This window comes from Mirounga leonina, unplaced genomic scaffold, assembly GCF_011800145.1.
Source record: "Mirounga leonina isolate KUSES-001 unplaced genomic scaffold, KU_Mleo_1.0 Mir_126, whole genome shotgun sequence".
Classification (NCBI taxonomy): Eukaryota; Metazoa; Chordata; class Mammalia; order Carnivora; family Phocidae; genus Mirounga; species Mirounga leonina.
In genome coordinates, this window is record NW_023270314.1 from 25,754,343 (window position 1) to 25,779,290 (window position 24,948).

The following is a 24,948-nucleotide window of genomic DNA, read 5'->3' on the forward strand; positions in this document are numbered from 1 at the left end:
GGGTACGGAAGAGAGCGACCCAAAGGGAGAGGACTCAGTCCAGTCCCACAGCTTTCCCAGCAAGCTCTGCTCCTAACCAGAGTACCACCCCTGGACCCACCTCCCCAGTGAGTGGATGGGGAAACCGAGGCTCAGGGAGGAAGAGAAGCGTCTCAGAGAGCAGCATGGAGTTGGAGGCAGGGCTGAGAATAGAAGCAGATCTCCTAACTGCCGCCTGCCCTGCACCTTGCCAAGTGTGTGCTTTGACAAAAGCTCATTCAGGGGCTCGGGCGGGGGGTGCCAGGGACACATGCTGGAAGTGGTTGTCATCATGTGCAGGGCCCAGGGTTTTCCACCCCAACCACATGTGGACCCTGCAGAAGGCCTGGGGCTGGACTGTCTTCCTAGAACCTGAGCAAGGGCATGTGGTTGATAGCTCCTCAGGGAATCTGCAGGCTGTGGCTGGAGCACAGGGAAAGGCCCTTGATTCTGTCCTTGGGAGCAAAGCCCTATTTTGTATGACTTCCATCCAGTCAGGGGCCACCAAGTTGGAGGCTCAGAGTCCTGGGCCAAGGGTTGTGAGGAACAGGTGGGAGGGGCGGTGCTTTCGGGTCTCCTACCAGGTCCTTGAGAAGGTTTCAATGCAGGTACACAGACACTGAGCTCAGTGAAGGGGGCTGGACCCTGCATGGCTGGCAGCTACCTGGGGCCTCAGGTTGGGGTTGATCTAGATTCCTATTTCTCAAAAAATTGGCAGAGACTACAGGCATCACAAGCACTCTGAGTGCTTGGTGAAAGCGCAGATTCCTAGGCCCTCCCCCTCAGCAAATCGAAGTTTCTGACATAGATCCTAGGAATCTGCATTTTAAGGCAGTTAAGCAACTGATGAGCTTGGGAGTTGGAGGACCTACGTAGGGTCACCTGACTACAGATAGGAACCCCGATCTTCTTCCCAAGAGAACAAGGGCCACCAGCAACCCGGATCTTATTGTTGGGGTGCTAGGCAGGTAGGGAGAAATGTGGAAAATGCAGGTGGAAAGAAAACTTGTACTAACAGCTAACACCATCCTGGGCTGCCCTGCACCCAGCCCCAGGCTCAGCGCCCCCCACCGACGTTCCCGGACTCCCAGTGGCAACATGAGGCAGGCTCTGCCCCTTACCCTGTCTTACAGATGTGGAAAGCCCAATCAGAGACCATGGCCCCAAGGAGGAACCGTGACAGCCGAGTGGCGCTCTCGTCCTTCAGCCCGCAGGCCTCTACCACAGGCCCCATCCACCAGGTGTGGGCTTATCAGAGGCTTTCCACACATTGGAAACAAGTCTGAGTGCTTTGTGTAACAACCCCAAAAGGCAGGTGTCAGGATTATCTACCTCTTAGAGAAGAGTAAACTGAGGCCTGTGAGCTCAGGTTGGTAACATCCATGATTCATCCAGAGCCGCTTCTGTCTCTTCAGTAATCATGGGGGGGGCGGGGAGGTGCGTGTGGTGTCAGAGACAGACAGGCTCCCGGTTTCAGCTACAGGCCTATTTTTTATTCAATATATTAAATATATTAATCAGAAAAGTCACATACTATAAATCCAGGAAAATACACAAATATAAATGTCAGAATCTGTCATTTGTCTCCTTCCTAGAGTAAGGTTATGTACATGTGGAAAGAGGGCGGGAAGAGAGAGCAGGTGCAAGGAGGCGGGAAAGGCTTGCCTGGGCTGGTGGGGGCCGCCCCTCCCTCCCAACCCCCACTCCCATCCCGGCCTCTTCCTTCCTGTATTTACAGCAGCATCTGGCTTATTTACAGCACAGCAGTGTGTGTTAAAAACGGTTTATCTTACAAAAACATGAAGGCCAGGGCCGGGCTGGGGGGGTAAGACAAATAGTAGGGGTCACCCCCGTGAATGCATCCCCTCCCCCGGGGCGGGTGATGCTCCCTGCCAACCACCCAGCCCAAGTGGGGCGGCCGGCGGGTCTGCAGCTCAAGCCCAGGCCGGGGAGGGGGTGCTCCGAGGGTCCGTGGGCCATGGGCTAAAGGCACGTGGGGTGGCGAATGAGCGTGCGCACACAGCGTACGCGTGTTCCCGGGCTGGGGTCAGAAGGGCAGCGTGTCCATGAAGATCTTGTCAACGATGGGTGGAGGGGGCACCAAGTCCTCCAGCTTGAGGTAGAAGATGCGTTGCAGGCCCTGGGTGCACAGGGTCCGCAGCTCGGGCAGCTTGCCCAGCAGGCGGGACAGGCGGCTGGCTGGCTGGGGCTCGCCCGCCACGGCCGAGACGTGCTCCTTCAGGCAGCTGGCGATGCGATTTTGCAGTTCCTCCACCCGCCGAGGCTCCTGCAGCCCGTGCCGGTCTGGGGGGCGCGGGGGGGAGAGGCGGGGTCAGCCACCTGTCTAAGGACCAGGGGGCCCCCCCAGACTGCACCTCACACCACTTGCTCCCTGCCCGAGAACTGCCCCCCGACTGGCCATCCCTCCCCCTCCCCCGGCACCCTGCAGAAGTCCACACAGGAGCCCGGTTTCGAGCCCCCACTCGAAGTCCAGTGGCCATGGCAGTCATCCTCATTATCCTCATCTTCCAAGTGAGAAACTGAGGCCCAGAGAGGTTAAATGAGTTGCCCGAGGTCACAAAAAAGAACTCACTCCCTAACCAGATTTTCTGCCTAGGCCCCAGGTTTTCTCCCAGCCAGTTCCGAGAAAACCCAGGAGCAGAGCAGTGTGTTTTAGAGATTCCAAAACCCACCGCTCCCTCAGCCCAAAGTGCCTCGGATTTTGTCCTATATGGCTAAGTCCCCTGTGAAATTCCAGTGAAAAGGGGAATGGGGGCAGATTCTGGTGCATTAAAAAATTAAAAAAAAAAAAGAGAGAGAGATCTGAAAACCTCTGCATTTAATACCAAAAAATCCACCCTGAATAATTAATTATACCTCCATAAAGTACACAACAGGTCCAGTTAACCTGCCGTCAGAGGTCAGGGCAGCAGATACCCTTGGGGATGCTGAGGACTGTAAGGGCACAGGAGGCAGGGCCCTGTGTCCTGATCTAGGTGCTGGCTACATGAGAGTGCTGAGTTTGTGAAAATTTATCATTCGTGCACTTTCCTGCATGCGACATAATTCAGGAAGATTTTTCAAAACAAACCAAAACCCCGGGCCACACGCAACACCCACACGGTGTGCATCTTGGATAGTATGGGATAATTCAGACTGCCTGGGGCTTTGCAGTCAGATGCAGCGGGGCCTGAACCCCGGCTCTGCTGCCTACCAGCTGTTGTCACTCTGAGCACATGCTTGCCTCTCTCTGCCTCGGGCGCCCTCACTTACACAATGTGGGGGGCCCAGGGCCAGGCCCTCAAGCCCTCCCCAGCTCCCCAAGGGCTACTCACCTGTGATGAGAACGAGCGCAGAGAGGCAGGCGAAGGCAGGGACGTCGACCACCAAGCCGTGCAGGGACCGAGAGAAGGCCAGAATGCTGTCGATCCAGTCGCCAAAGCCGTGGGCACACTGCAGCCGATGCAGCACCAGGCCGGAGCAGAAGATGAGCTTCCCCTCGGCCGGCTTTGACCTGGTTGGTGCGGAGGGATGCAGAGGTCGGTCACGGCAGGGGCGGGGGGTGGAGGGGGGGAGATTCTCGAGGACAGGGCACAGGGGAGGAGCCAAGCAGAAAGCGGCAACTCACTGGTAGGCCAGGCGGAGGATGAAGAGCTCCAGGAAGGCCGACTCCAGCAGCAGGTCCTGGTCGCCTGGGGACAGCTCAGCAAAGCCAGGGATCTTCTCAGCCCACTTGCGGATCACCTCCAGGGAACCCGAAAGCAGGTCGTAGAACTGCTGCACGTCCCCGGCATCTTCCTTCCCAAAGTGGGGCAGCACCAGCTCCTGGAACTGAGGGTGGGCCGGGGAGCAGGGGGGTCAGAACCCCGCGAAGGGCCCCACACCAGGGCTGCCATAGGAGGCCACGTCATGCACTCGGAGGATCGCCAGATCCCCGGGGGGGAGAGAGGGCCTGAGATTCTGCCCATGCACTTGCTTGCCAATTCTCAAATATTAAGCCAGGACCGAGGCTGCTGGGAGGAGCACATTTTTCCAACTGGCCGCCCACCTGAGAGGGTACATTTTTCCAGCCGGCCGGCCCCGAAGGGGGCTCCTCTTTTTCCAATGTGTTGCACTAGGGAGGGGCCTTGTCCAAGGTGCACAAAGGCACTGAGTATGGGGTGGGTGGGGCCTCACCTTGGAGTAGTCCAGTTTGGCTGTGCTGGGCCCAGAGTCCAGGTGTGCCCTGACCAGGGCAGTGAGGAGATTGGCAGGAGAGGCATCCGGGGGCTGCTTGGGCTTTGAAGGGAGCCGACCCCGCCGCCCCTTCAGGCTGTCTGTCCGGACAACTGCAGAAAAATGGGCAGGGGGCTAAGGAAGGGAGGAAGGGGTCCAGGGAAGGGACTCTCAGCCCACACTGTGTGCATCAATGCTGGGAAGTACCTCGGAGTCTAAGGACCTAGAGCCCCGGAGACCCTACAGAGAGCGCACCCCCCCCCCCCACCGATGAGCCAGGCAGGTGGACCGGAGGGGGAGTGGACATAAGGTCCGCTCATGCCAGCCACTGTGGCCCAGCAGGACCGAGGTCTGCCGCCCCCCACTCAGGCCCGCCTCTGTCCGGCCCGCCCATTGTAGCCACCCACCTTCCTTCACCATGCCGACGGCCAGGCACTTCTGGAAGCGGCAGAACTGGCAGCGATTTCGCCGTCTCTTGTCCACAGGGCAGTCCTTGTTAGCCAGGCAGATGTACTTGGCGTTTTTCTGCACTGTACGCTGGATGGGGGGGCCACACGGAACAGGCTGTCAGAGTCGGGCGGCGGGGGGGGACCAGGGGAGGGGACCGTCCAGATCCTGCTGCCATCACAGACAAAAGCACTCTCTGTTCACAGCTATTTTTCTAACATTTGGGTGGCAGGGGAGGGAGAGATGGCGGGGGGTGGGGGGGGAGAAGAAAATCTTGGGGACATTGGGGGAGGTTTCTGCCTAAAGAGGGAGATCCCCCCCCAGGACACAAGATTAGGGGCCAGGGGTTCGGGGCTCCCTGGCAGCGAAGATACCTGCACCTCTCAATGTGTCTTCCCTGGGACAGACGAGAGAGGGCAGAGGAGGGGTGGGGGGTGGGGACGGGAAGCTGAGCAGGCACCCAGAGCTGGGACAAACATACAGCCTGTTCCCCAGCCCGCCCCCAGCCCTCAAGCATCAAGCCCTCTTCCCAGATCCTTTTATCTCACGCCAGGAACATGAGTGCCTGGGGCCCCCTTCCCACCAGGACCTTGAGTTGGGGAGGACGGGCAGAGGAAAACCAGAGGCTGGCCATTAGCATGTGCCCTCCCGGGGGCACCCCTGTAGCCCGCACCCTCGCCCGTATCTCACCACCCCTCTGCGGGCGGCCCTCTGCCATCTGTGAGTCCCCAGGAGGGTGGCCCCCCTGCAGATGCAACCCCTCCCTGAAGGGCAGGACTAGTTGGGAAGAGAACCCCAGGGGGGCCACCACGGAGACGCTGCTGGGAAAAGAGACCAGTCCTGCCCACTTCCCATAAAAAGCCGCACTCAGGGCAGCCCAGTACCTTGAAGAAGCCCTTACAGCCCTCGCAGGTGCGGACCCCGTAATGCTGGCACGAAGCGTTGTCCCCACACACAGCACAGCGGCCCTCGCTTCCACCCGGAGCCCCACTGCGGGCCTTGGCCGATGGCACGGGCGCATCCAGCATCCCTGGGCCATCAAGTTGTGGAGAAGTGGGCGCCAGGCCTGGGAAAGCCGTTGATACGGAATAACTTTCTCTCTCCCCCAGCTGGCAGGCGGCCTGTGAAGGGAACAGCTTCAGGGGGCTTGGGGCAAGGCTGGGGCTGGGGCCAGTAGGGGGGCTGAAGGAAAAGAAGGCCGGAGGATGGGCATGCCCGGAAGCCTTCGGCAGTTGCTCTGTCCATGCCCGCAGGCCTTCGTACGTCTGGCTGGGTGAGAAGGGGCCGAAGGAGCCATCCCAGGGAGAGAGCTGGGGTGGCTGGAAGCTGGGCGTGGATGGGGACGGCGCTGAGCAGGGGCTGCCATAGTAGTCGGAGCCACTGGAGGAGAGGGTCTCATCCAGGGGGGCGCTCAGGGGGCCAGGGTAGCAGCCATACACCTGGAAGTCCTCAAACTTGAAGGAAGCAGAGGCAGGGGAGGTGGCCGAGGAGGAGGATGTGGAGGAGGCCGAAGAGGAGGCCGAGGAGCACGGCTGCGCTGTTCCTGGCAGCTGGTAGAGGAAGGTGTCAAACTCCCCTGTGTAGCCATCCATGAAGGTGCTGAAGCTGGGCAGGGCAGTGGGGGCCGTGGGGGCTGCCTCGGGGCTAGCCAGGTCCATGGTGGGCTTGCTGAGCTCAGGGGTCAGGGGGTCGCTTGCCAGGTGGTCTCGGGGTCCTGGGCTCGGTGCTGGTGTCCCATATTGGGCTTGGATACAGGGCATCTCTGAAGAGGGAGGAGACCAAGATTGGGGGAGTAAGAGTCAGTGAGAGAAGCCTGCAGCCTTGACCTCTAAGTCTAGGTCCCTGAGTAGCCAGGCGGCAGGAATCCCAGCCAGACACAGGACACTGAGGCGTTAGCACCATGGCCCACTAAAGAGCCCAGAAACCCCGGTCCCCAGCCGGAGTACCATCTCAATCCCCATGTCACAAAGCCCCTGGGCAGTGGCCCAGCAAGAGTGGGCTCAGTTGGAAGGCCAGCCACACCCCAGTCAGCCTGGGAACCCTAGGGAAGGCATCCAGCCAGCATTTCTCTGCTGAAACAGGGGGAAGCTGTGTTCCTCCAGCCCCCTGCCCTCCCGCACCCAATAAGGCGTGGGTGGGGGCTGGGAGAAGGGTGGGTGGGAGAGGCAGCCAGGCAAAGCCTTACTTAGCCCACTCTCTGGGTGCAGATATGCTTTTTCTCCAACCTGGCCCTCTGGGAATATTCCCAGGCGTGGCCCAGCCCTTGCAAAACCCCCTCTCCTCCTCCCCCCACAGTGCCTGGGATGGACATCCTGAAAATGGAAGAGAAGCCGAGAGTGAAGGCCCAGCTGCCCAAGCAAGAGGCCTAAGCGGCCAGAAGCCTGTCCCTCATCCCTGCCCCCACCCTACACACTGAACAAAGGCTGCAGCTCCCACGCGCACCCCAGTCCTGCCATCTGGGGATGGGCACCCACTCGGCGCTGCCTGGGATGCTCCCAAAAGCAAAAAGGAAGGGAGCCGGGGCCTCCTCAGCAGTCCCCAGCTCCCCAGAGGATCAAGTAACTGGTCTCCAGACCTTTAAAGGCCGTATGCTGGAGGGAGGCCGAATAGGGGCGAGAAGGAGGACAGAACGGCCCCCCTGGACTTCCAGGAGAATGGACAGTCCCTAAGAAGAATTTCTCTGCTACCCCCAAAGCACTGCCCCTTATTATTTGTATAAGAGAACTCTCTGAGTCCAGCAGACTTAAGGAGCCTGTTGGTGAGCAGATGGAAGACATCCTGTCCTTGCCTGGGTCCCTCCACTGAGGAGTATCTGTGCCCTGAAGAATCCAGGAGCTCGGGCAAGGAGGGCTGGTTATACCCTCAATCATGGCAAGCCTGAAGGAGCAGAGACAGCACCATTTGAGGGGGGATCCTTAAGTCTGCAGACTGGTCAAAAACTAACATAGAAGAGGCTCTGGGCCAGTTCCCCATCCCACATCCATGCCTGGGGTCGGCACAGCTCTGGCCCTCCCAGTCAGGGAGGGAGGCTGGGTAAGGAAGCAAGCTGGAACAGAGAGCGCCATAACCCAGGGAGCAGAGAGAGGGGGCAAAGGCTGGTACCACCTCCTGGCCAAGAGCCCAGGGAGTCCTCTGGTTCTAGCCTTCCTCCCACCTCCATGGACACTGGACAGGGCAGCTCCACCCCTGGCCTGACACTCCCACAACCAACCCAGGCCACGGAGCCCCTCGAAGCGCTGGCACCACCCACCCGGGATAGAGCGCACCTGCAAGAGGTAAGAGTCGCCACGTCTCCCTGCACGAAGACAGCCTAGGCAGGGATGGGTTTGGGGTGGAGGAGAGGTGGCAGCCACCTGGAATAAGGCTGGGTGTTCCAGCTTTATTCAAATCCTGTTTCTCCACTTGGACGTCCCACATCCGGATCAACCCCCACCAGCCTATCCGCCCCCCCCCCACCTCCGCGCAGGTACACCAGATGCGGACCTACACTAACGTCAAGGGGGGTGGGGGAGAAGCAGTCCCAGAGGGAGGAGGAAGAGGCGGGGTTGAAGGAGGGAGCAGGGAGAATCCGGCTTCAGGCAGGTCCTGGCAACAAGGTGGTTTGCACCTGTTATGCTGAACAAGCTTCAGGCTGCACCCCACCTGTATGAGCCAACAGGGACTGGGGGGAGGGGGGCACAGATGTGATCAGCACGTGGGGCTGGGACAGTGTGAGGGAGTATCCTTCAGGTAGTACACCAGAGACTCCAACATTAGCAACTCCCACCCAGGATCTCCAAGGACCAAGATTTCTACATCTCATTTTTTTTCTCTCTCTCTCACACACATACACAGGATCCAAGCTACAGCTAAAACAATCTTCCCTGTGCTTCCAGAGACCCCGCCCCTAAGAAGACTCGTTTAGTGAAACACAAGCAGTACCCCTCCACAGTTCAGCCACCAATGCTGGCCCTTTCCTTCAGCAATCCAGAAGTCTCCTAATACAGTTCAGGCAGCAACTTCGGGGATCCCTGTAACCTAAGCCACAGCCTCTAAAGTGTTAAGAAAACAACTAAGGGAATGGGGGAGGAGGCGGACATGCCGGGAGGAAGAAGACCCTTTTGGAAATCCAATCCTGGCAGGAGTCCGATGGATCCTAGCAGTTAAAGTTCTGTGTTATCTTTTCCCCCGCTGTACTGAGACCCCATCAGCACCTCAGTCCGGGGCGCCCTGTGCCAACCGGATACCCTTGGAAAGTCAACTACAGCCAGCCTCCTACTGAACAAGTCCCCACTCCTGGTGCCAACTCTAACCCCCTGCGGCTTCCACCTTGCACAGACACCCCCCCACCCCACCCCCGCGCCCAGCAGATTCAAGTCCGATCAGGCTCCTCATCCCGCTCCAACAGCTCTCCTCTGACGCCAGGGCTGCACCCTACACCCGCTCTCCTGCACGCTGACCCTACAACATCCTTTCTGCCCGCGCGTACGCCCATCTCCTTCATGCAACGCTCCTAGAAACCAGAGAGCGCTGCTGAAATGCACGCCCCCCCCCCCGGGGGGGCACCTACCTGGCCGGCTCCTGCTCCCCCTGCCCGGGACCGGCACCCCGAGTCGCAGTCTGGTCCCGCGTGCGCTCCCCCGGTCCTGCACACACTCCCCCAAGTTCCGCAGCCTCTGCTACTGGGGCTCCCTGGCCCAGCCCGACCCTCCTCTTAAGCGCTCCGTGACGCACGGGGAGGGGCGGGGGCGCCACTGACGCACGCGGCCCGGCGAGCTTTGGCCATACAAGGGCGCGGGGGGCGGCGCGGTTCCGGCGGGAGGCGGCCAGGGGGAGGCGCGGGACGGGGAGCCCGAGGGGGCGGGGCGAGAGGGGGCCTGGAATGTCTGCGCGCGTGACGCACGCGGGGTTCCATTGACGCAGGGAGCGCGGATTGTTTGATCTATAAATAGTTCCCTCGCGCCCGCCGCGCCGGCTAAAAATAGCAGCTCCCGGACTCCCGAGCCCCCCCCCCCCCGGACCCAGGACCCGGCCCGGGGGCCCCCGGGTCCGAAACAACCGGCCTGGAGGGCCAGAGTCCGAGAAGGGGGCGCTCCAGAGCCGCGGCCGCGGGGCTTCCCCGGACTCGGATCTCTGCAGCCTCCGGCTGCTCTGGGGAGCCACGACCGCGCCCGCTCCCTCCGGCTCCCTCCGCGCCCGGCTCCGCCTTTGCACTCTCCCAGCCCTTCCTGGAGCCCTGGGGGGTCGCCCTCTGCCGCTGCTGGGCTGCCGCTCGGGCCGGGGCGGGCAACTCTGGGACACACCCCGGACAGCCTGCACCCCCACCTCAGCCCAAGGCGCAGCCACTGCACTTGACCCGTCTTCCCCAGCAGGGTCACTGGCTGAGAGACTGGCCCAGGAACGTCAGAGCCCCCCACGACCACCCCCGTCGTTTCCGCCCCCTACTCTCCCAATGCAAAGTACCTTCCCAAGGCAGGGGTTTGCCAGGCCCAAGATGGGCCAATGGGCTCCGCTCCACACGCTGAACTTGATTTCTTCCCAGTCCCTTACAGGGTGGGTGCACTATAGTTGGGAAATTACCGAATTTCAGAACCGGGTGGAGCCTGAGAAATATTGTCAAATTTGTGCCGACTCTTCCCCATTTTATAAATAAACAAGCTCAGAGAAATAATGGCACTTGCTCAAGGTCACACAGCGAGGTGGTGGCCCACTGGGGTGGAAGCCGGGACCTCTGACTGCATCTGTAGGGGATTTTCTCACGCCCTCCCCTGTCCATGACTCCTACCTCACTTCCAGCACCTGTGGAGAGAGCAGCTCTGACCTGTGCCATGGAGCAAGAAGGGGCGGCCAGGGCTGTATCAGGGCACAGACCACGCTGCAGCCCACCTAGAACCTTCCCTGATCTGGCTGTCACCCCTCCACCCCCATTCTACCCCAAACCTGGGGAGCCCGCACTTGTTAGGTAAGAGAGAGGGGAAGTGATGCTAATGTTTACAAGGAGAAGAGACCGTCCCACTCAGCCCCCTTCTCCCCAGTAAGTCAACTTGAAGAGTTTCTGCTTCCACTGCGCCTGCAGTGGTGGCCCCACTCTCACCTAATCTGGTCACCCGACAGCACTTCCCCCTACCCGAGGCACTTCCTGTTCCTCACTTCCACTCCCACCTCCCATCTCAGGTCTCCCACACCCTTGTCTCCAGCCCTCACTTCTGCCCACTCAAAGGTCCTGCCAGCATCTCAAACTTCATCCGTTGCAGAGAGCTTGTCATCGCTGTACTCCCTGCCCCATCTCTGCCCCGATGCCCCACAAGCAACTTCTCATTTTTTTTTTTCTTGAAATTCTATTTTGGAACATCTCTTGGATCCCCGTTCCTACTGCCAACCACAGCCCACGCCTTACTGGTGCATGAAGACAGCAGACCAGCTGAGTGAGGCCAGTGACCTCCACTTCTCCTTGCCCACACCCAATAAGGAAACTGCCCCTCAACCAGCTTGTCTCCTCTTTCCAAATCCCCCTGCTGCCACCAGTGGAGTAGTCTTCATGCAACCCCAATCTCATTCGGTGATCTGGCCAGAACCTGCCATAACGCCCCCACTTCAGCATACAATCTCAACGTGGACCGGTCTTTGGAGAGTTCTGGTTTTTCCCAAACCATCTTCCAAACACCCTTCAAGGCCACCTGGCTGAAGGTGAAGCGTGGGCAGAATAATACAATGGGACCTGTCCAAGATCCCCACTCCACTTCACACCGAAGTTTTGTTTTGCTTTGTGTTGGGCTTTTGCATAGATTCTGCTTGAAAAAGAGAAGAAAGAAAGGAAAGAAAAGAAAGAGAGAAATAAAGAAACAAAGAAAGGAAGCAAGAAAGAAAGAAAAGAAAGAAAGAAGAAAAAAAAACACCCAAAAGGCTTTAAAACTGCTAACAGGGAGCACTTGGGTGGCTCAGTCGGTTAAGCGTCTGACTCTTGATTTCAGCTCAGGTCGTGATCTCAGGGTCATGAGACGGAGCCCCGTGGTAGGCTCCAAACTCGGTGGGGATCTGCTTCTCTTTCTCCCCCTCTCCTCTGCCCCTCCCCCTGCTCGTGCTTCCTCTCTCTCTCTCAAATAAATAAATAAATCTTTTTTTTTTAAGATTTTATTTATTTATTTAAGAGAGAGAGAATGAGAGACAGAGAGCATGAGAGGGAGGAGGGTCAAAGGGAGAAGCAGACCCCCCGCCGAGCAGGGAGCCCGATGCGGGACTCGATCCCGGGACTCCAGGATCATGACCTGAGCCGAAGGCAGTCGCTTAACCAACTGAGCCACCCAGGTGCCCCTAAATAAATAAATCTTTTAAAAAAGTAGGTATTTAAAGAAAAAATAATAAAAAAGATAAAACTGCTAATATCATTCACATCCTCCCATTTTGCAGATTAGGACCCAAGGGTTCCCAGAGGAGCTGCACCTTGCTCAGAAGTACACAGCAAGTTTGGGCTGGTGAAGCTGGCCCCAGCCACATCATGAGTTGGCTTCCCACCTAGCCCGTCACCCCACTCTGGAATGCCTCCCTCCACCCCAGTAGGGCTTTCCTCAAAAAAAAAAAAAAAAAAAAATTAATGTTAGAAAAATATGATTAGCCAAGTCAATGCTCCCTCCATCCTGCATCAGCCTAACAGGTGTATTAGCTGCAGCTTGATCCATCTGTGCTCAAGCCCAGTCTTACCAGTTCTTTGAGAGCTGAGCCAGCCTTGAGCCCTAGTGCCCCTGTCCTCCCCACCACTTTCCATTTGTAAAAAGCAACAAAGACCTTCCCTACCTTCCCACAGGCCAGCCCACCCAGGAGCCCCAGGGAACTAAGTGTGGCGAGGAGCTGCCCAAGGCCCTGGCCTACATCTCCAAATCTCAGCATTAGCCTCCAGGTGTGAGCCTACAGCCCCGGCCCCACCTCGCCAGGATACTGCAGCTTTGGAGGCTGCCTTCTCACTGCCCCAAAGGCAGAGGGAGGGGAAGGCAACCACAGCGGCCACCTGGCCATGTTTGTGGAGGCAGGGATGCTGCAGGGTCTGTAGACACTGCGCTCTGAAAATAAACAAGGAGAAAAAGGCAGAGTCCCTCTGTGGGAGCACAGCCAGGGCCACCCATTCAGGCACCCATGTGGAGCACCTACCTTAAGGCAGAGGGGAGAGAGGCATGAGGGTCTTTGGGACCCAGGGTCTCATCCCTGCTGGCCAGAGGCCCTCCAAGGTGTCCTGGGGCTCTGAGAAGAGTGGAATCTGGCTAAGGTGGAACTCTGGGGAAAGGCACAATTAATGCAGACCGTGGGAGGCCTGGAGCGTAAGCTGGTCCCAGGCTCCCAAGGGATCTCCAAGTCCAGCCCTCAAGAGCAAGGTCAAAGTGAACAGCCCCTTGTGGGGGGAGGTGTGGGGTGGGAGGGGACAGGTAATGATGAAGGAGGTAATAGTGGGAGAGAGAGCCAAAACTAGAGGCAAGGACCAGAAGGTAAGGCAGGACCATGATAACACAAGAAGCGCAGGGTGAGATGTCGCGCTGGAGATGAGACGACAGTCCACACCAGGCTCCCACAGCACAGGCTGGCCCAGTGCACCAACCTGCCCTCATTACCCCCAGCTCCCCGCTGCTCCCATAAAAGGACCTTGGATGAAACTTCCCACCATTCAGTGGGCAGAGTGACCCCTCTTCCTCCCTTCTGCTCTAATCCTGCCCATCCTCCAAGACTTCAAGCCATACCCTTCCCCCAGCCTTCTCATAGGTGAGGGGAGTTATGGGGAACACCAATCAAGGATCAGACCTCAGTCCACAGCACTTCGCATGGATTCTTCCACTAAACTCTCCCCTCAACCTTCCAGGTTTAGAACTGTGACCCATAAACGAGGAGATGGAGGCTCAGGGGCAGGACTCAAATGCAGGTCCCCTAACTCTCAGGTCTGTGCTGGACCCACGGCCCCCACTGTGGGCTGCAGACTGGGGCTTCTAAGTGCACCACGGAACCAGGTGTGCGTAAGTGCACACGCGCGCACACACGCGCACACACACACAGAGCCTGTAAACTGAAAACAGCAGTGCCTATGAGGGGGTCTTTGGTGGGACTGGAAGCATTCCAGTTTCCAACCTGGACAACGATCAGCAGCCAGGTGTGTTCACCCTGGAAAAATCAGCACACTCTACTCTTAAGATTTCACACCTAGATTTGTGCACTTTTCTGTATGTATATTTTCAAAAACAAAAGTTTATTTAAAAAATAGCCACGCCTAAACGGGCGAGACTTACTTATTCACATGGACGCAGATGCTGCTGGAATTCATCGAGTACAGATTCATTCAAGTGTGTGTTGCTGAAATCGGAGAACAGTGCCTGTTTCCCATTATGTATTTGTTCTATCGACACACGCAGGGCACAGCTACGGTTAGGAGAGGCTGCCATATCTCCCATTAGAAAGGGGCCTTCACACAGGATGCTTTCTGAAGCACTCACTAGGCCTTTGCCCCTCCAAGTCAGACCTTATGGGCCCGGGGACTTATGCGCTGACTCATCCCTCCTCCAGCTATGTGTGAACATGAGGGCAAAGTCCTGTCTCCCCAGCCTCAGCAGGGGGGGGCCTTCATGCATCTTCAATAGTAACTAGCCCAGGGCAGGCCCCAAATGGGCAGTCAATGTCCACCATCGTTCATTTGGGTAAATGGGGGATGGAGGAAGTGGAAATGCACAGCCCCTTTCCCACACTTGCCCCCCCCCCCGGGCGGCGCCACCCTCCACACCCCCTAACAGAGGGCAGGAACTTGCCCTACTTTCACCAAGACCATCCCCACCCACAGGCCTCCACGCCCTTCCCGCGTGGTGGGCAGAAGGAGTGAGCTTTGCCTCCTCCTGCTGAGAAGTGGCCACAGGAGCTTCCCCTCCTCGGCCCCAGGACCTATTGCCAGCCCTGACCTGGCCACTTCCTCTTCCTGCCTTGGCAGTGGGTAGGGGGATTTGTGCTGTGGGCAAGGAAGCAGTACCTACTACCCAGGGGGCTTCCCATGGACAGCTCTGGCAATTGGGGATGCAGGGTCGGGCCCAGGCCTCTGACTCTGATCTCCTGGCCCTTGCCCAGGCCCTGCCACGACCACACATGCTGTTACCTCCTTGACAACAGACTCCCAAGGACGTGGGCAGGTAAGCCACTGCCCCCTGCCTCTCACCCCAACCCCAGTAGGGACAAAAGATGGAGGAGCTCCCAGAGCCATCTCTGACCAGGAGCCAGCAAGCCTGGTGTGTGCCCTGGGGCCAGTCCCTTGCCCTCTCCCAGACCGTTCCTCATCTCCCCAGTGCAGACAACATCACACTCCCAGGGCTGTGAGAATTCAACTGGTTAGGGAAGAGGGAGGCTTACCAGTGAAATGGAACCCTGCCTGGGAAGCTGAACTCTAGGGACCTGCAGCAGGATCCTGGGGCAGGGAGGGCAGGCTGGGAAAGGAGATACCAGGGTCTTCAGCTAGACTGGGGAGCCAGCACCCCCTTCTTCAAGAACTGGAGAACAGTAACCCCATCCCCACCTCTTCCCCCTCCATGGCTGAGTGGAAGGAAATGAGAGTGTGCCCAGAGATGTGGCTCCACGCAGCACTGGGAAAATTCCAGACTCTGTATGCAGCAAGTGCTCAATTAATACTCTGGAGAAAGCTTGTGAGTTAAGGAGGCCAGGCCTCTCTCCACAGAGGCTGTCTTTAGTCCAGGGATTTCTCGACCTTCACCTCCCTCTCAGGCTAGGAGGCATTCACAGACAGCACAAAAGAATAAGATCAGACTTCGGGAAGAAGAGCCAGACGGCGCTGAAAAAACGCAGACAAGATCATGGAGTGCCTTTGGGAAAGGTCGGTCTATGCCTTGTTTGCACCCTCCTCGAACCTCCTTCCATGCCCCCCAGTCTGCTCAGCTCCTGGCCAGCTCCTCTCCTCCACCCTTGGAGGGCCTCCCACCACCTTGCAGAACATCACCACCCACCAAATTCTCCTGCCCCTGCCCAAGGTCTCCACCCAGCCTCCTTGGGCAAAATTTCAAATTCCAAAATAAAAACCCTCTGATAACGAGCCCCAGCCGGAAAGACTGATGCATTTTCCTATTGTTAAAGTATTTTTAGTCACAGGCTCTGGATTCATTTAGAGACTCACGTTCAGAAAGGGGAAAAAAATTTTTTTTGAGAACTGAGAAGGAGAGCACAAGAGCCTCCCACGCAAGGGGCTGCCACTTATTCCATGCTGGGCTGCAGCTCCTGGCCCGGGGCCCGGGGAGCGTGTTTGTGGCAAGATGGTTGGCAGACTTGCCAGACCTCGCTCCAGCCCTGCTTCGCAGACACCACGACCAGCTGGGAAGCCAGGCAAGGAGAGCAGGGCAGGGGCTGAGGGCTAGCCAAGTCCCCGAGTCCCAACCAGCTGGGGGGCTCAGGGACCCTCCTCAGGGACCAATGCAGAGGTCCCCCGATGGCCACCCAGCTCACTCCAGCGTCCCTCCCCAGCCCGAGGCGACCAGTGCCTCATCCAGGCTGGGTCACAGAAGAGGAGGCCCCAGAGCGTGGTGGAAATCTCCAAGGAAGGAGAGAGATGGCAGCACCTGTCTCTTCCCACGTCTCCCAGCTCTTGATCACGGCATGCTCCCAAATGTGACTCCCACCACCACCCAACTCAGGTCAAGCTTTACTCTCACTCCTCGGGAAGGTCAGCCACCCGTTTCCTCCTCTGCCCCCCTCCTCTCAAGGCCAAAGAAACCACAACACAGATGGTCACAATGGAAAAAGATCCAAACAGCCCAGCCCCCATGCCTCAGTTTCCCCATCCCTAAGACTCACCAGCTGTCTCTTCACGATCTGCTTAGACTCTCAGAGATCCTGGACAACCGCACCAGGCGAGTATCCTGTGGTTGGTCAGGGGCTCTTCCGGGCAGCCTCAGGGAGCCCTGTGGAAAGAGACAGGACTGCCCTGTCAGCCCGGCCTGCCCGGCCAAGGCTGTGCACCAGCTGAGCGGACTTAGGACATGGAGCTCTCTCCAAGCCAGCATGCCCTCCTCTGTTTATATAGCCGAAACCAGAGCCGGCCTCTGGGGACAGAGGGAGCTGCCTCGGGGCCCTCTTGGCTGAGGCCTGACTTTGGCCCAGGTCAGCAAGAGCCCAAAATAGTCAGCTGACGGTAGCCCCGGCGTGAGCGTGACCCTGGGCTCGTGCCCGGGCCTGGCAGACAGGTGCCCACGTCACAAGACCAATAGCTCTAGCACTCACGGGGCCCCGGTTGGCAGCCCCTCGGGGTGGCCTTGGCAGTGGATATGGCATGAGAGTTCCACCCAGTCACCACCATCACCCAGACAACGAGCTGAACACACGGAATTCTGCCCACGGGGGCCGCTCTGTACCCAGAGGGGAAGGCTAGGCACTCAGGAGGCGGTCTGAGCTGACGGTAGAGGTGGGGGCCAGGTTGAGGGAAGCCATCTGGCCCGCTGCTGTCTTCACTCACGTGCCTCCCGAGTCCAGATCCCTGGCTGACCAGGGACACCTGCCTCTCCCACTTACGGTAATTCCCCTCCCTGCCCCCAGCCCAAGGTTTGTGGCATGGAGCCGGTTGCCAGCAGGTAGCCAGGTGCACACCCAGCCCAGCCCCTGGAACAGGAGGCCCTGCTTCCCAGGGCCTCCCCTCCTTCCACCCAGGTTCACACTGGCCACCCCGGCCTCCCCCATCGCAGCCACCTCCATGGGACTCCCTGTGCCCTGAACACCCACTCCCCATGAGGCAACAGTGTCTGGGGAGCCGGGGGAGATACAGAGCCAGCTCCTCCTTCATCTAGGGATCTCTCAAGGCCTGAAGGGGGCTGTGGTTCGGAGACAGCCCTCCGTTCCTGGAAAGGAAAAAGGCAATCACAGGCCCCTGGCCAGGGTGCCAGGTTGAACTCCAGCTCTCTCAGGTAAACATGGTAACTGGGACTGCGGTGCCCTTGGCCCCATCCTAGTGTCTGAGATCCCATGGGAAAGATCTGGTGGAAATTCCGTTCCTACACTCCACCCCTCACCCCCAGATCTTCTCCAGAAGCGTCCTCAGGCAAGGAAGGTGTGTCCTCCACCAGCCGACCAGGCCTCTGGGAGACCTTGATTCTAAGCTTAGCTCTACATGTCCTCACCATAGGATCTTGAAAAGTCACTTCTCCCCTCTATAACTCAGTTTCTTCATCCATAAAAGAAGGTGAACTAGATGGCCTAGAATCCCTCTGGCCACGGCCACAAGTCTGAGATTTTCCCCCTCAAGGATGTTGGGTGAATCGTGGAGGGTCTATCACACCCTTTGTCAGGAAGATCTTCCCCATACAGACCCACCATAGTAGGACGGGGGTGGTCATCGCCCTTTTAGGGGGCAGATGATCCCAGCCTTCCCTCATGCACTCCCTTGGTGCACTCCCTAGAAACAAGCCAACTTCCCATTCCCTCTGCCGGCCCCGCTATACTCCCAGCCTTGCTTGAGCTATCCAGCCCCACCCCATCAGCACCAGACATATGCTGCCTTGGTAACAGCAGTCATTCACCCACACCCTTGCCCCTCTCCTCCCACACCAGCCTATGCGCCCCAGGCCCAGAGTCCCCCAGCCTATCCTGCTAAGAAAGCCAGGCGTCCCCTTTCCCCACCCCCACATTACCTCCATCACTGAAGAAATCAGATCTCCCCAAGCTGAGCAGCACCTTACCTGCCACCTCTGCAGGGCTTCCCCCTCCGTCCCTGAAACCACATCTGCTTAGGGCAGCTCCACACCCACCTCTGCCCCCCAGTCCGACCTGCTTGAAGGCCCCAGAGGTGTACAGAGGTGTACAAAGGACAACAGTAGAGCACTTACCAGTCTGGATGAACCAACAGACCTCGGACAACAGTCAACCATCCCTTGGGCCCCCAGGGCCTGGCAGAAGGAGCTGGGACACCAGAGAGGGACCAGGGCTGGCTTCTGTCCATGGTGGAAGCCTACAGAGGGAGAATCAGTGTGAGTGCGGAGGAACCAGTCAGCAGGGACATTCCCTGGAGGCAGCACAGCCAGGAAACACAGGAGTAGGAACAGGGGCAGGACCCAGGCCATGAGAAGCAACAAGCCAGCCCAAGGACTTCCCTTGGCTGGGCAGCAGAACCTGGGGGCAACACAGAACCCCAGGCAAACAGCTCTTGGGGATGTGGGACGTGATCAGGAACTGCTGACAGTATCTGGGCCATCTCAGGGCCACAGAGACACATGCCAGCATCCAGCCCCTCAGTCTCCTGTCCCACTCCTGGGTTGTCGGCGCGGGGGGGGCAGGGGGCGGGGGGCTTCAGTCCAGCACTTGGCCCTGATGCGCACAAAAGGGCATTTTGTAGGCAGAGAAAAGGGAGCTACTGTGCGGACAGGGCAAAATACCCCTCTCTCCTTAGAAGGCTCCAACTTGGCCCCTAAAGCCTCAGAGGACCCCACAGGGCAGGGGCTCAATCGCCCCATCTTCAGGCAGCTCAGCCTTCTAACCAGAGCAATGGGGACTCCCAAGAAATACTCTGTGAAGGCAGTCCAGTCCCCAAACACGAAGACCCAGCTTGAAGCGAAGTAGTTAAGGGCACAGACGCTGGATCCAGATGCCTGTGTTCAAATCCTGGCTCTGTCACTTGTCATCTTGGGCAAGTTACAAAATCTCTCTGTGCCTCATGTTCCTCAACTGTGAAAATGACAATCTGTAATTGACATCTCTGAAATTAACAACCACAGAGATATGGTGGGGCTTAAAATGAGTTCATACGTGTAAAGGACATAGAACAGTGCCAGATACATATATGATAGCACTACCATTATCAGGAGAAATTAAATGAGGACACATCAGAGCCAGCCCCAGACCCTGGTTTTTATTTCAAGCCACTTCTGGGCACCTGGCCTCCACTTCCGTGAGCCAAATGTGAGCACCACCCTTCCAGCCTTGTTAAGCTCTCGTCCGACCTCTCACCAGTGCCAAAGCCTCCTTCAGCCAGGGTACTCCAGACCCCACATCTCGCCTTCCCTTTTTCCACCCTAATTCAGCCCTCTCCTCTCTCAACTGAGCCCCAGAGTGAGAGCAGGACCAGGTGCCCTACAGGCCAAGATGAGGTGTGGGAAAGAGAAGCAGATGTTCCCATGGTGGGAGGTAGAGGGAGTAAGGAGGAGGAGGAGGGCCCCAGAGGGTGGGTGATGGGCTTCCTTGCCCTCCTGACCTCTGCCCCAGGGTCCACGGGCTAATGGAAGCTACTCTGGACCATGGTACCTGGATTCTCCTCTCACACTGCTACCAGCACTCCCATGCTCCTGTGGGTGTAATGGAGAGCAGGGAGTAAAGGTGGCAGGAGAGAAAGGGAAGGGAGAAGTCTAGAATACCCGGAGGGCTTCCAGCCCCTCACAGAAGGCAAAATCAGGCTTCAGACCTGCCCTAGCCCATGGGCTACACCTGCTTCCCAGAACGACACTGTCATCTTCCCATACCCCAGAAACAGGTCCGCAGTAAGGCCCCGCGCTCCCCTCCACAACCTTCCCTTTTCTCCCTACCAGTCCACAACTGAGGAGGAAGGGCAGGAAGGGCCAACACCTCCCACCACAGTCAGGCCGGCCCTGAGCACCCAGGTCTTCCTGTCTCTGAGAGTAGGGGCCAGAGTCGGCGACCCAGGGCATGCCCAGAAAGTGCTTCATAACATCTTAGAACCCCTCTCCTGTCTCAGACCAAAGTTCCCTCCGCGAGCACTGACTGAGGGCCTACTGTGAGCCAGGCAGTGAGCCATGAACCACAGGAGATCTGAGAAGGAGCAAACCTACATCTCTGGGCCCCAGGAGGTTCTGATGGGGGAATGAATCAAGGTCAGTTACACTCAGCACTGTGCAGAGGGTGAACCCAGGGCCGAGGGGGCTTGGAGGAGAAAAGTGTGATGCCCCCTAAATGGCGTGGGAACCTCAGGCCAGACCTCAGGACCCCGTTCTCGCTCCCCCTCCCTTGCAGTACTCCAAGCACATGGGCTTATTTTCCCCCGTCAGACCACTGCTTTGGCTGTTTCTTCTACCGAGAAAGTCATTGCCCAGCATGTCTGTATGGTTAGCTTCTTCTCAGCAATCAGGTTTCCAGTCCCATTCCACCTCCTTGGAGAGGCTCCACACACACCCCCGCCACCACCACCTATTAACCTATTTTTATTAGCTCCACAGGACTAATGCTGTTCACTCATCTGTCTCAATCTCGGCAGTCTTTGGTCTCCCAAACAGAGCTCAGCACTAGTAGGTACTCGGGAAGTATCTGAGGAATGTGGGAGAAGTGGACTCACGCGTGCCTGCATCAGAACTGGGCTGAGAGGACCAGCCAGCTGCTTGGAAGGAGGTGGGGAGAATGCTGGAGCTAAGGAACTGGCCCTTCCACTGGAGGGCAGATCCAAAGTCTGAGGGTTCATCCCTATGCTGAGCTACAACCCTGACTCCAAGAGCCCCGGGCCTGGATCCCAGCTCTGCCTGGGCCCACCGGAAACCTCCTTCCCCTCCTTCCTATCAAGTATTTGTCTTCTCTTAACTACACTCCTCCTCACCACAGGACATGGCTGGCAGACCCTCTGCAGCCCCAATGCCTTCCTGGATGTAAGCTCTGCATTGGCCAAGTCCCCAACCAGAAATGGGCATAATAACAGCAGATGATATTTACTGAACACCATGTGCTAGATACATTACTAAGCACTTTACATGCACTTTCTCATTGCAGCCTCACAACACTATGAGGAAGAGGTTACTATAATGAACATTTTACCGATGGGGAAACTAAGGCACAGAAATGCTAAGCAACTTGCTGAAGGTCACACAGCTAGGAAGTGGCAAAGCCAGGATTAGGACCCAGGGGGCCCGACCAGGGAGCCCCGGGCCAGGCATCCCTCTTCCCCTCCTAGACTCCTCTAGTGGGTAGAGGTCTCAGATTGCATGGAGCAGTTTGGCAGCTAACACCAGAAAGCAAGTGGGAAGCTCCGGACCCTGGGTTCTGCGCCTTAGAGCCAGGCACTAGGCCTGAACTCCTTTTTTTTTTTTTTAAGATTTTATTTATTTATTTGACAGAGAGAGAGAGAACACAAGTAGGCAGAGAGGCAGGCAGAGAGAGAGGGAGAAGCAGACTCTCCACTGAGCAGGGAGCCCGACGTGGGGCTCGATCCCAGGACGCTGGGATCATGACCTGAGCAGAAGGCAGACGCTTAACCGACTGAGCCACCCAGACGCCCCTAGGCCTGAACTCCTGAGCTAATTTTCCTCACTCCAACACAGGCCCCAACATTTATAATCAGTCACATTCATCTTGTTCATCTTGTTCATCTTGGTCCATCCTTCTGCCTGGCTGCCATCATTTGGAATCTTGATTTTATCCTGTCATTCCCCTTGGCTCTAGGCCTTTACAAAGAGTCAGCCGGCTTCCCTTTTAAGTTTTCATTCAAGTCACTGATCTAAACATTCACTTGGAGTGGGTGTAGGACCACGGTTGCAGCCGCCACTGAAGCCCCTGTCCAGGCTGTTATCAGCCCCCTAATCCATCAGCACCCTTTGGGCACAACTGTTACGAAGACACCTACCTCTGCCCAGCCTTCCTTTTCCCAGCATGCCCGAACACTAACTAGCCCCCAATCCAAATTAAGGCTTCACTGTAAATGCCACTTCTGCAGCATTTCTAATCCCAGGTCCGTTCCTGACTCTACGAGACCCTCTCCTGGCTCGATTTCTTCATTCAATCCCAAGAAGGGACTGCACAGGGCGAGTCTGGTCCCTCCCCTCCCGAACTCCTGGAACCCATTCCCCGCAGCCGGCGGGGAAATGGAAGGAATTTCTCCTGCCTGGCCACCTCCAGCGCCCCTCGCGGGCCAAACCCCACCCTTGGCGGGCCGGGGAGAGAAAGCCTTGGCCGCCGCACTCGGGGGCTGACTCTGAGCGAGCAGGCTCCTCTGGGAATCCAGTCCTTCCCTCCCCGCACCCAACACAGCCCCGATCCCCAGCAGGACGCCCAGCGTGGCTCCCGGCCCACCCCACTGCCTACGCGGAGACCCCATCCTTCCCGGGCCTCTCCCGGGGGCCCCCTCCCCTCCCCACCCAGCCCCCCCTCACCTGGCCCGCCGAGCTCTGCTCGCCTCTGCACCCCCGCCTTCCGCGGTCGCGCACCAGCCGGCGGGGAGCTGCTCCGCACCGCAGGGGCGCCCATGCCGGGAGGCCGGGGGTCGCGGGCGCCGCGCGGGGGCCCCCACCAGTTCCGCCGCCGCCGCCGCCACGCGCGCTCCTGCAGCCGCGACTCCGAGCCCCCCACCCCGGGAAGCCCCCCGCCCCGCAGTTCCGGCGGCGGCCGCGCCCCCCGCCCCCGCAGCCCGCGGCCGCCAGCGCCGCGGTCCCAGCCCCGGGCGCGCCTCCCCCGGTGGGCGGGCGGGGACCGTGACGCGCGCCCATTGACGTCTCCGGAATCCCGGCGGCGGCGGCCGACGCAGCCTCATCAATGGGGCTAAAAATAGCGGCGCCCGGAATAGCCGCGAGCGCCCCGCCCCGCGCCCCCCCCCTCAACACACACGCCGCACACCCAGTTACATAATCCGCCTCCCTGCGGCTGGGGTGCGGGAGCTGTTTTTCAGGGGAGGGTTCTGTGGCCTTGCTAGCACCTTCCGAGGCAGCAAAGCTGGAGCTGAGTTACAAATTTACCCGGGGCTTCCCCGGAAGAAGAGATGGGAAAAGTGAGACCCAGAGAGGCCCCGCGGTGGCCCAAGGTCACACAGCAATTAGGCTAGCTTAAGAGGACAGGGCCCTGGCCCTCTGAGTCTTGGGCACCCCCACCAGCATCGATTGGTTGGCCTGCATGCCACCCCAAGGGCAAGAAACCCAACTAGCAGGGTGCCCAGCTTCCACACAAGATGGCATCTTAGACAGAGAGAGGGGACTTCTTGGGAGGGTAAAATTTCTCCTGAAGAGAAGCATTCCCAGAGGCGGGGAGCCCAAGGCTGGGGCAAGGCTGGTGGTGGATTCACTGATCTAGCTGTTCCCACGCTACTGTGTGACCAACCACAAGTCACTTCACCTCTCTGGGCCTGGGTGATGATAATACCCACCTTCTCTGGTTATCAGGAGATTGAACGGCGGCGGCGGAGGTGCTTCGTACACAGTAGGCACTCGTAGTCACTGTCTTCTCCTTGCTCCCCTCTAGGAGTCAGACTTCCCCCAATCCACAAGAGTGCTTAGTGCAGGAAATACACAGAGGCTCCCCACAGTGGCCAGGAAGCCAGTGAGTGGCCCACCCTCTTCTGGCCATAGTATCCAAGCACAGGTCTCCTCAGTAAGAACCTTCCTGGGAGTGGGAGGACTCAGGTCTCTCTCTCACACCTGACTGGAACACTCTTTGGAAATGGAAGAGAACTACCTCATCCAGAGCAAATCCTTCTCCCCCAAAGGCCTCCGACTTAAGAGTGGCTGGTTCAGGGAAGCCAGGCCAAGGCTGGAGCAGTGGGACTGGGGGCTTACTGGGTGGGGTGGGGTTGCAGTGTCTGCTCCTGTATGGCCAGCCAGGCAAGGCTACTGGGGAATAGCCCTTCGGCAGGGCCCCAGTCCTGGGCTCTGCTGCCCCAGCCACCAGGCCCTGCTCATTTTTAGAGCCACCTTAAATTACAAGCATGTTATCATAATCCCCAGCACCCAGGCCAGGCCCCACGCAGCAAAGAATCGCTTCTGCATTCAAAACTCTCCAAAAGAGGCCCCACACCCCCACTCAGCCCTCATTCCAGGGGCCACATTCCTCTCCCCACCCCCCTGCCCACCCGCAGAAATCCCTTTCTGGACCTGTCCCAAACTGCTGCAACTCAGAAGCCCCTTTCTCTCATTCTTCACGATGATCCCAAGAACCTCTGGTTTGTCTCAAAATCCAGGTTCTTCTCAGAACTTTTACATTTCTTTCCCAGACTCAAGTATTAGGAGGACATAGAAATAAAGAAACAGGGTTCAAAATGGCAAGGTGGCAGGGGGTGGGGCGGGGAGGGGGCTTGGGGCTAGCTCCCCCTTCTCCTTCCTACCCCAGCAGCTCCTTGCTTCCAAACGGGTGTTTTCAAGAAGCCACTACCCCCACCCTCTCTTTTTCTTCTTCCAGAAATCTAACTTTTGAAATACATTTTAAAAATATTTGCCTGTGTAGGAGAAATACATTTATTTGGACAGGAAGGATAAAAAAAAAAGAAAAAGAAAAGGCTTGATTACCAGTTTTTCCATGAAGGCTTCCAGCCCACAGAGGTCTCTCCCTTCTATAAATACTTTAGCACAACTTGGCTTTATTATATAT

The 24,948-nt window shown here is 58.0% G+C and overlaps 1 protein-coding gene across 3 annotated transcripts; it reads right to left on the reverse strand.

The window, feature by feature from the left end:
* Positions 1 to 1,489: 1,489 nt before the first annotated feature.
* NR4A1 (nuclear receptor subfamily 4 group A member 1) lies at positions 1,490 to 22,852 on the reverse strand. 3 transcript variants are annotated; one of them, XM_035002607.1, is made up of 9 exons: positions 22,749 to 22,852; positions 18,495 to 18,616; positions 16,474 to 16,580; positions 5,565 to 6,442; positions 4,641 to 4,770; positions 4,195 to 4,346; positions 3,647 to 3,849; positions 3,354 to 3,532; positions 1,490 to 2,322 (listed from the first exon to the last, which is right to left on the reverse strand). In XM_035002607.1, the coding sequence occupies exons 4-9, from the start codon at positions 6,438 to 6,440 to the stop codon at positions 2,066 to 2,068; spliced, it is 1,797 nt and encodes a 598-aa protein (XP_034858498.1). In that variant the 5' UTR covers positions 6,441 to 6,442; positions 16,474 to 16,580; positions 18,495 to 18,616; positions 22,749 to 22,852; the 3' UTR covers positions 1,490 to 2,065. The 3 variants fall into 3 exon arrangements, with proteins under 3 accessions (XP_034858498.1, XP_034858499.1, XP_034858500.1); XM_035002608.1 differs by lacking the exon at positions 22,749 to 22,852 and having other exon boundaries at positions 18,495 to 18,690; XM_035002609.1 differs by lacking the exons at positions 16,474 to 16,580; positions 18,495 to 18,616; positions 22,749 to 22,852 and adding an exon at positions 9,230 to 9,334.
* Between the last annotated feature and the right edge of the window lie 2,096 nt (positions 22,853 to 24,948).